The sequence below is a fragment of the Cucurbita pepo genome, chromosome 19 (assembly GCF_057944985.1).
Source record: "Cucurbita pepo subsp. pepo isolate OVF chromosome 19, ASM5794498v1, whole genome shotgun sequence".
NCBI lineage: Eukaryota > Viridiplantae > Streptophyta > Magnoliopsida > Cucurbitales > Cucurbitaceae > Cucurbita > Cucurbita pepo.
In genome coordinates, this window is record NC_141816.1 from 3,079,304 (window position 1) to 3,090,720 (window position 11,417).

The 11,417-nt window shown below is 32.6% G+C and overlaps 1 protein-coding gene across 1 annotated transcript; it reads left to right on the forward strand.

Moving 5' to 3' along the window:
* Positions 1–7,659: 7,659 nt before the first annotated feature.
* On the forward strand, positions 7,660–8,907 carry LOC111781921 (putative transcriptional regulator RABBIT EARS). Its single transcript, XM_023662655.2, has one exon. It carries the CDS (start codon positions 7,896–7,898, stop codon positions 8,598–8,600), a length of 705 nt encoding a protein of 234 aa, XP_023518423.2. The 5' UTR covers positions 7,660–7,895; the 3' UTR covers positions 8,601–8,907.
* The last annotated feature ends 2,510 nt before the right edge of the window (positions 8,908–11,417 follow it).

The window sequence follows — 11,417 nt, forward strand, 5'->3', positions numbered from 1 at the left end:
GACCTTGAGTTATTTCTAGTCTAGGCTAAATTGGATATGTGGTACTTCTCCATGCACGGCTCACGCACATAGACCCACCAAGCGGACTCATATACATACCCCTTGAACCTGGCTTCATCAGGCTAAATAGTTGACGTGTTGCCAAACACCACAAAGAGAAAGATCCGCATAATATCATGACAAACATAAATAACGAAGGTACGAGTCTGTACTAACATAACATAACTACGAAATCTAATTGCACATGACATACATAAATGCATGGAGTCCCCATGATTGAAAATCATAGCATATAATAAGAATCATTCCATTCTTCCTTTCTTTCATGTCATAGTACACATAAAAGTCATGTATGCATATAATCTATAACATGACTTCACATGGCATCACATAGCATAGCATTCATAGAATTTCATATCATACATATCATGGCACAATAAAACATCACATACATGTATAACATGGCATTGTAGGTCATCACATAACTTACATAAGCATAGCATGACATTATGACGCATGTAGAGGCCACGAGGCATGCATCATCACACATCATACAATTCTTCTTACCAACCAACCGTAAAACACTTACTTGGTTAACTTAGATCGAAGTTACTAATTATTCTTGATACCGGTCTGAATGTGCTCCTCAAAGTCTAATTCAACCTCAAAATCATCATCTTGATAATATCAATTAAAACAAAATGACTACAAAGATCAACCAGCTTGTAGTCTAATTATTGAGGATAAAAAAAATCTTGACATATCTACTTTATTTGTTTTTTTAATTCCCAAATCAAGTCTATTATTTCGTATTTAAAATTCTTGAAACTAAAAGTAACGTGTAATTGCTTTCGTATAATAGGAAATAGATTGTTTTTTTTTAATTAATTAATTTATTTATTTATTTATTGAGACCACATATGTGGCTTTTGAAATTTCAAAAGGTCAAATAAATTTCAAATTTCAATCTCAATGGCCAAAACTATTAATTTTGTAAACATATTAATCAAATAGAAATTAATATTATGTTTACTACGAAAATAAATCATAATGAAATTATAAGGAATGGAATATGTATAATTATCATAATAATATTTACAATTAATTAAAATGCAATAACTAAATAATATGCTACAATATAATATTCCATTTTTATTTTCTTATTTAAAGTATTTATGGTTTAAAATATTCAAATTTGTATATTTTAAAAAATAATGTATAAATTAAAATTTAAAAAGCGTAATTTTTTAAATAATTATCTTCTAATTCAAATTTGGATTTTGGCGTCTTTTTTTTCAAAACTCATAATCTAATATATATATATATATAAATTACAGAAATCATATAAGAATGAATTAAAAAGAAACTAAAAAGATGGATATGAATATTAATGTTTTTTTTTTTTTTTTTTTTTTTACCAACATGAAGAAATCCTAGAAAGAAAAAATGTAACCGCCGAGGTCGAGTACTATTAGTTAATATTGTTCGCTTTGATAAGTTATTTATTACTGTTTGTTAGATGATGAAAGTCCCACGTCCACTAATTTAGGGAATGATTCTGGGTTTATAAGTGAGGAATATTATCTTTTGGTATAAGACCTTTTCGGGAAGCCCAAAGCAAAACCATACTCAAAGTGGACAATATTATACCATTGTGGAGAGTCGTGTTCGTCTAACATGGTACTAGAGCCATGCCCTAAATTTTAGTCGTGCCAATAGCCTCCTCGAAGGCACGAAGGCGAAGTTGAGCCTCGTCAATAACCTCCTCGAAGGCACGAAGTCAGTAAAAAATGACTAAGACTCCAAAGGAGTTGAGCCTCGATTAAGGGGAGGATGATGAGAATGATGAAAGTCCCACATCGACTAATTTAGGTGAATGCCATGAGAGCTTATACTCAAGGTGGATAATATCATATCATTGTGGAGAGTCGTGTTCGTCTAACACTGTTAACTTCATGATTTTAAAACGGGTCTGCTAAGGAATATTTTCACATCTAAGGAATACTTCATTTTCCAATCTAATCGATGTGAGATCTCAGTGTCGACCAAAGTTCGAATCCTAAAAGAGATTGTGAAAATAAGAAAGAAAGCTTACACGAAAATGATTATAATGTGTTCTCACCTCTTATAACCTTTCAAAGATGGAAAGCTGCAACACCTGAAATGGCCATGGCGAATCCACAACCACCGCCCCACGCATCCTTCCACCGTCGTTACAACCCGGAAACCACACCAGCTCCGCCGAGAGCAAAACAGATTTATCCGGCAAACCACCGGGAAGATAGCCCCACATATAAACGGGAGCCACAAGATTGAGCTGAAAAGATTCTGGAAGCCAAAAAACTTCTCAACTCCAACCTTTCCCAACATGCTTGCCACGTGTAGCCAATCAGATTATTTCAAATTCATTGAAATTGCCACTTCTCAATGCACGGACTAGATCGATCCACGTGTAGAAATCTTAATAATCGTTATATTTTAATCTATTTTATTTTATTTTGAATTATGTAATACGTTGTGTACTTATATATTATTTAGTCCTCGAACAAAACAAATTAACATTAAACATTTAATTTTATATATTTCATAATTTATAAATTGAAATAGATTATTAAAAAAATAATAATAATAATTGATTTGTTGAATGTGGATTCGTAGAGCCAAAAGTGGATTATAAAACAATTAATTTCGGAATTAAATAGAAATTATTTAATATTAATGGAGAGATTAAACCAAAAGATTAGGGGACGACCATGATCAAATTGGAGCTAAAAGATTTTCTTTTTTTTTTCAATAATCATATTTGTGAATTTATTTTTGGCAATAAATAAATAAGAATGCTTGATTTATATCCATAGATAGGCTAAGTGGTCACGCAAAGAGGGGGAAATAATTCATTTTTAAATTATATATATATTTTTGGATAACGAAGAATAATAATATTATTTAAGATTAAATAATATTAAGTAATAACTAAACATTTGACCACATGATTTTTTTTTCTTAAAAAAAACTATTTTCATGTGATTACATTAGGATGGAATAATTATAACTTTTTTATAGATAATTAATTTTTTTTATATTTAATTTTATGATACTTTATTGCGACCTATGTGCGAAACGTATAAAAAAAATTATAATAAAATCCAGCAATTAAAAATGATAGTAGACGCCTCATAATTGACGAATAGCTTAGATTTAGTTAATGAAACAATGATAAAATAGTAGATATCACGGGGAAAGAAATGCCTCATATAATTCTAACAACAAGTTATTTTATGTTGCACCAATAAGTGATCAATAATTTTTTCTCATTATTTTGAATTCACTCGTGCACCGTAGCTGACAAGCAGTCCCTCATTCCGTATCCACCTTGCACGCACCAACTGAACAACCCAGACCCGCACACTTGAACCTGCATGTTATTCTACTCGAGCTTCTGTCGACCTACGCCCTAACTCGGTTTCGACCTGCACAATTATTGATCTGCTTGCTCAATCCGACCCAACTATTAGTCCAACCTACTCTAATCACTACTTTGATCTGCCCCAACTTTCAGTCCAACAAGGTTCATTGTCTTTTGGATCCTTTTGACTCTTTTAAGCAGTTTCAACACAATTTAGTTCTATTTCCACCAAATTAAGCTTGATTCAAGTCCATTACTTTCCCATGGGTTATTTTAGAATGTACTTTAATGGAATTAAAGGAACTAAGGGTCGGGAAGAATTTTGAAACAATGTTAATGGAAGAATCATGTATGTTTCTATCACAGGTGTGAGTGGCTTCGAAGAATCGTTGGAGTACATGAGATGCGCAAATAGCTTCAAATCAAGTTCTTTGTGGAGTGACATTAAAATTGAGGTAAGTGAACATACTACTGGACGTTCTAAACTTGGTCGTATGACTAGTCATTATATGTATGTATGTTTACGAGCCATGATACTTAGAGAATATAAAGATTTAGTGATATGGCAAGGTTTTAAACTTCAATATCGCTGAAAATGTCGATATTTAATTTTTAAAAAAAATATAAGATCAAATATCTTATTGATATTTTTGTTATATTTTGTAGATTTTTCTACGCTACAATCGAATAAATATTGTATCATCACTTATCGATTTATATCCCGATAATTTTTTGATATTTTTACTATATTTTATCGATTCACTCTTGAGATCGAGTCGAGCCATAGATAACCATGTTCGGACCATTGATTTTTTGAATACCGTGTTCCTTAAGAATTATATCATGTGTCGTTTTAGTTATAAATTTTGCTGACGACGGCATACAATTGATGTCGTTGAAAAAATCACCCCCCTGCACCGCAAGTCTGCAAGCGTACTTTACGACGTGTCGGTGTCACTGTGCGAATTTGTCAAATCCTGTCCAATAACCAAATTCAGCGTGGTGGTCAATAAATTGGCCTACAATAAATAAATAAAAAACTAAAATTCATTTTCTATTATTATAATTTATCAAATACTAAATTTATTTCCAATGAATTATATTTAAATAAAAATATTAATTATAGATTAAATGACAACTTTAGTCCAACTTTTACGTCTAAAAGTCTATTTAATTCATTTTAATAAATTTCTAAACATCTTTGAATTTAAAAAATTGCGTTTGATGTCTCTTAAATTTAATTGGATTTATTTAAAAAATTTTAAGATATTATTTAACTTAAAATTTAATAATAAAATTGATATCTAATATATTTGTTAATTATTAAAAATTATGTCAAACAACTATTAGGCATAAAATAAAATAAAAATTTAAAGGTCAATTATTATTATTTTTTTTTTTATAATTTCAAAGACATAAACTTAAAAATTCAAATACATTAAACTTGAATTTTAATATCTAATAAAATTTTAAGATTTGATTTTTTGGTTAGTAGATGTATGAATTAACGAATTTGTAGTTTAACCCATTTACAAAAAATAAAAATAATAAATAATAAATAAATAAATCAATCAATCAAACTCGTGATTTCCTCCTGAATTCGCGAATGTGTGATTCCTGATATTGTTTACTGTGAGTATAAGTTCTCATGGTTTTACTTTTACTTTTCCTCTTCTGACAATTGACATAATATTTTTTTACTTATAAACCTATGATGGTATAGTTAATTAGCTAATAAAAATAGAAAGTATAAAGATTAAAAAAATATATATGGAAAAGGATAGAAACCGGAATAAAATAAAAAATGTTTTAAAACACTAATCTTAATTAAGTGGCTGTAATAAAAACAAAAATTAAACTGGTTTGTTAGTGTGGATTTGTGATGTCGCACATAGGTTGGGAGAAGAACAAACCATTATTTATAAGGGTGTGGAAACTTTTCCCTATCAGACCCATTTTAAAGCGTTTCAGGGAAGCTCAAGAGGGAAAGCCCAAAAAAAACAATATCTGGTATTAGAGCCAGACACCGCACGATATGTCAGCCTTCTCGTTGTTTCTCGAAGGGGGTAGACACGAAGCGTATGCCAGTAAGGACGCTAGCCTCAAAGGGATTATTTAAGTTTAATGGAGAGATTATTAGGGAAGGAGAATGATGAAATTGTAGCTTAGAAGAAAAGGATTAATAATAATATTTATGAATTCTTTTTTAACAATAAATAAATAAGAATGATTCTTCCTCTATGTCAAATACATCGGCTAAGTGGTTACGCAAATAGGGGAAATTATCGTGGCCTATTAACAATTCTCAATTTTATTTTTTATATAATATATTTTTTGGATTAACCAACAATATAATATTATTTCACATTAAATAATATTTATTCTCAACTAAACATTTGTCCACACGATTCTTTTTTTTATTCTTAAAAAATTATTTTCGTGATGTATCTTAGATTATATCATTCCGGTTACAACAATGTTCTCTTTTAAATCTCTCAACCAAGAGTTGCTAAAATTCGAGCACATAACAAGCCGTGTTGATCGAGGCAACATAACAATTAATCCTCTTGAAAAAGGCAGAATAAAGTTGAAACCGAGCCGTGTTAGAAATCAAATTCCAAATAGAGGCAACTGCGTTACCGTCCACAAACAAGTAATCAATAGTTTCCATGCTATGTTAACAAGACAACATACCAGTTGCTAGAAGGACAACGAATCTCTACAATTATCTCTACAATTGAACATTTATAATTTTTTTTTCTTTTTAAAGAACTTGGATGAAGAGACAGTATTTTCTACTTAATAGTCATGACTTTTTTTTAATAAGCCAATTTTAGACGGGTGCGGATGCTTCGAACCATCATTATGTACAAATTGTTGGATGATGGAAGTCCCACATCGACTAATTTAGGGAATGATCATGGGTTTATAATTGAGGAATACTAACTCCATTGGCATGACTCCAAGGAGTTGAGCCTCGATTAAGGGGAGGCGCACTTTGTTCGAGGGGAGGTGTTGGATGATGGAAGTCCCACATCGACTAATTTAGGGAATGATCATGAGTTTATAAGTGAGGAATACTAACTTTTTTAAAAAAATTTTAAGATGTTTTTAAAGTTTCTAATAAAATATAAAGGTATTAAAAGATACTTTTAAATTTTAAAAATTAGTAGCCTCTTAAATTTAAGAGTATTTTTTATTTTTAAAATTTAAAAATATTATTAAAACTTGAAAAAGTGTTTTTGAGAAAAAAATATAAAGTTTTAATTAATTTATCCTTTTTCCAAAAAACACTTATTTTTGTAAATATATTAGAGCTCATATATGGAATAAGAATTCAAACCAGTAACTTAGAGGCTTTTACCTTGTGAATTACATGCTCAAATCAGTAAAAAAAAAAAAAAAAAAGAAGAAGAAAATCCTTTAAATTAACCGGTCAATCTTTTCATTAATTTACAAATATTTTAACATGAACTAATATCACATTTGAATGAGAGCGATCTTCATAATATAATAGTTAAGAAAAGCTTTAAAATAATTGAAATTGAGCATATTCTTTTCAGCGACTCAATCATTAGAACTTCCTAATTAAGCGTGTTTTGCTCAGAGTAGTTATATATTGGGTCAGCTCTTGAGAATTTTCCTGGAATGCACGTAAGTAAACATGTTGGAAGAAATTGTGTTGGTTTATGGAAATAGTCTTCACTTGTAGAAGTATGTTGGAAACACTTATGTTTGCCTGTGAAGATAGTTTTCATTCATAGAAGTGAGGAGTAAGTAACCTGACTATGTCACAAAGGATGCAGGAGAACGCCAAAGTGCCAAATCCTGACTTTAATCCTGGGAATGGTTCGTGAACTCATACTGCATATTCGACATTTTTTGTGAGATCCCATATTGGTCGGAGAGAGAAATGATGGAAAATCTCTCCATAACAGATACATTTTAAAAACACGTACAATTAAACACTTGTTGTTCCAGGTAACGTGATTAAGAATATGATTAATAATTGGAGACACCCCTCTCTAATACTACCACAAATCATAGAGATCCATTGAATAAAAGTTTTGTTCATAATTGAAGAAGACACAAACACAGACACACACACACACAGACACACACACACACTTGTGAATTAATTATTAGTTTATGAGTTGTTTTAGTGATATCTTTGAGCAGATTTGAGTCAGATTACTTCAGTTAGCTACCCAACCCTCACTCTTCTCATCCCCAAAAAACATGGCTTTCAAAGACCCCACACACACACACAAACACACACACACACTTCCAATTTTTTATCCTTTCACCTTTCTAAACTCTCTCTAAAACTTTTAAAATTCTCAACCACATTTATGGATGAACTCAGTGGAATCCATCTACCCAACCCTAGCTCCCACAAAACAACCAAAACTCTAGAGCTCTATACCCCTACCCACCACTTCAATTTCAATCAACCTCACCTTAAATATCTCATTCTCTCTCAAATTCCATGGAAATGGAGCCCAAACCATGTTGGATGATGTGGGAAGACAACAACAAGAACCAGAACAAGAACAAGAACAAGAACGAGAATCGTTTGACTACTGCCTCCGATCATCTCAACAACAAAGCTTCTTCTTTTGATGATTCATGGGAAGAACAAGCTTTCGCCGACGATGCCTCCGGTCGTCTCGGCGGCTGCGTTTGGCCGCCGAGATTCTACTCTTGTAGCTTCTGCAAAAGGGAATTCAGGTCAGCTCAAGCTCTTGGTGGTCACATGAATGTTCACCGGCGTGATCGTGCTATGTTAAAGCATGAATCTTTCAAACCCCAAATCGAAACCCATCTTCAAATTCCCCCAAAAAACAACCCCTTTACGTCATTGATCGATCTTCCACAACACCCATCTTCCCAATTTGTTTGTGATGAAAATTTGGCGTTTAACCCTAACCCTAAATCCTCACAAAACTCCGTGGAGGAATCCGATCATAAATGGCGTCAAAGTTTAGACCTTTCCATAAAAACAACCGATCTCTTCAAAGATGATGCTGTTTGTTGCAAGAGAAAGCGAAGCGATCATCATTCGACGTCCACGGTGGCTTTCGTTCTCCGATCGGAGGTAATTGGACTTAGTCATAGTTCTATCGAGGATTTGGATCTCGAGCTCCGCCTTGGCGATGGCGGTGGTAGCCGAACAAAGCCAAAGCTAAAGTAAAATTTCACCGCCGTGAATTTATCTCTATAGTTTTTGTTTCTCTTGTTGTTTCATTTTCCTTTTGGAATCTCTATGTCAGTTCTTCTACTCCTTGTGTCCTTGAGCAAGATTGTAGCAAAATTCAGCAATATTGCTCGCAAAAGGAGATTGATGAAATGAAAAGCTGATAAAAATTGACATATTTGAAACCTTTCTTGTTTTCAGTTTCAATAAAATACTCATATACATATATACACTTGTAAGATAGGTTCATATCGATCAAAGTGAGAATATTTTTGTGGAATATTTAAGAGTTTGTGTTCCATCATTTCTATGCCCTTTTTTTTTTTCCATTTATTACACAAAAGTCTAAACTTTTATTCCTTTCTTCACCTTAATTCTTTAGTTTACTTCAAATTTTCTCCCCAAGATGCAAACTTTTTCATTAGAAAGCTCTTAAAGGTTCGAGCTTTGAGATATTGAGCTGATAATCTAGTGGGATAGGTTATACCCAAGAACTAAAATTGGAAGAAACCAGCCGATATTGTTCCCTTTGAGCTTTCTCTTACAGGTTTTCCTTCGAGATTATTAAAACGCGTCTCGTAGTGAGAGATTTTCACACCCTTGTAAAGAATGCTTCATTCTCTTCCTCAACTGATGTGGGATCTCACAATCCATCCCTTTTCCAAGCTCAGCCTCCTCACTGTCATATCACCCTGACTCTTATACCATTTGTAACGGTCCAAGGTCACTACTAGTAGATATTGTCCGTTTTGGCTCGTTACATATCGCCGTCAGTCTCACGATTTTAAAACACGTATGCTAGAGAGAGGTTTCCATTTCCACACTGTTTACGGAGTGTTTCATTCCTCTATTCAACCTATGTGGATCGAAAGGGTCACAAGATTAGGGTATGACAAAAGAAAGAATGAGGGTACCAAATGTGCATGGAAATATGTGAAGAAGGATGATAATAATATGATATATTATACACCTTTTTGCAATCAATAATAAGGTAATGACATTCCATGAGACCCATATATCAAAAAACAAAACCCACATAAAGTCGGATACTTGACAACATTGATTCCCTTTTCTCTTGGTTTTATTATAATACCCCACAACAGATATATATATATATATATCATCAGAGATCTATTTATTTCTCTCTTTATATACGTCCAAATTTATTCCAACAACTCAAAGGAATCAACAATTAAGTATTGCAAGGATTTGAATAAGGCCACTGCCAAAAAGTTTAGTTTTTTTTTAAATTTTTTTAAAGGGAAAAACCATTACTACGTCTGCTAATCGCCATCTCAGTCACTTTCTTGTTTCTTGTTGTGTATGTATTTGTGCAATAAAATCTCCAATTTGCAAAATCTGCAAAGCCCTAAAAAAGTTTTATAAAAATGGCAAAATTCCAATTCCCCTACGAAACCCTAATAATAGGCCATGCTTCAATTGGCACACCAAACAAGATCAATATTGGGTTCTTCAGGAGCTTGCTTCTTTCCCCCTTCTTTTAATGCCACAATTTTATGCAAAAGAAGCCTATTCAATTATGAATTATAATGGAAATGGTATATCTTTAAAGCTTTTGGCTAACAAGCTCGTAGGGTGTGCGCAAACCATACGTAGCTTGAATTGTGATGGCCACAATGCTTAGCTAGTGTCAATCCCCAAGACGTGTTTGGTTGGATCTTTATAGGCTGAAAAGCTATTGTTTGCTACCTACTTCGTGAGCCTTCACAGCCCTGTTCTGTTATACTAACTTAAAAGTAGTAGGCACAAAATAATGCCTCTGATCCTACAAGAATGAGGTAACGACGGTTGAATTATGCTGATGTTGACAACTTATATGTGAGATCTCACATCGGTTGAGAAGTAGAATGAAGTTCAAGAGAGAAAGCCCAGAGAACAATATCAGTTAGTGGTGGGCTTGAGTTGTTATAGTACAAGTTTCTTTAAAGAACCAAACGTCGATGAAACCTATCAAAATAGCAAGAAAAGAAGAATTAAAGGAATACCCATTAAATATTTTCCAAAAAAGGTAAGTAATTGAAGAATGTATTGATGAGAGGAGAGGGTTTTGTTTGGTACGATGCATGTGAAAAGGATTAAAGAGAAAGAAAATGTTGGTTTTTCGGGGAAAGCGAGATTGTTTTTTGGGGAGGTTTAGGAGCAAGAATCCATGGAAGAAGATGAGGTTTAAAAAGGTAAATGTGTGCTTTGAGGGCTTTGTCTTGTTCCAACAGGAACAGCGATGAGTTGGATCGGTCTCAGAAGGAACAGTCGGGCACATGGGACATCAGATGTCCATTTTAATTATTTCTCAAACTATACTTTTCATTAATTAATTAATTATCATATGGAATTATTATTAGGTTAGGGGAATAATTTGTGAGATCATGATTACTATTTTTAATATATGAGAATATTGGAAATGTTCCTCTGCCTGTTCATCAGAGAATAGTTGTTGGGTTTTGTTTATAATTATTTCATCTTGGAAAGGGTGATTTTCTTGTAAACTGGAAAGTGTTTGATGTGTTTTATATTCATTGTTGATATTAATTGTTATGAAATGCTTGTGGTTGGCTATGCTTTTGTGGCTGTTCATATTTAGTGAGGTATATAGCTTTGATTATGATTGATATCAATGTAAGAAGAAATGACATGCACATAAAAGAGAAAGAGGCTGCACATGGCTTCGTTTCGTTGAACATTCAACTACTTCATAATCAAATTTGATCATGCTATCTAATTTCACGATCGAAGTTGAGCTATTTGAATATCTAACTTTAACAGGAAACGAGGAGAGAGCAAGGAGAGTTTTTT

What these genes read in the sequence shown, in the direction of transcription:
- LOC111781921 (XM_023662655.2), top strand. Translation starts at nt 7,896, where the DNA reads ATGGAAATGGAGCCCAAACCATGTTGGATGATGTGGGAAGACAACAAC.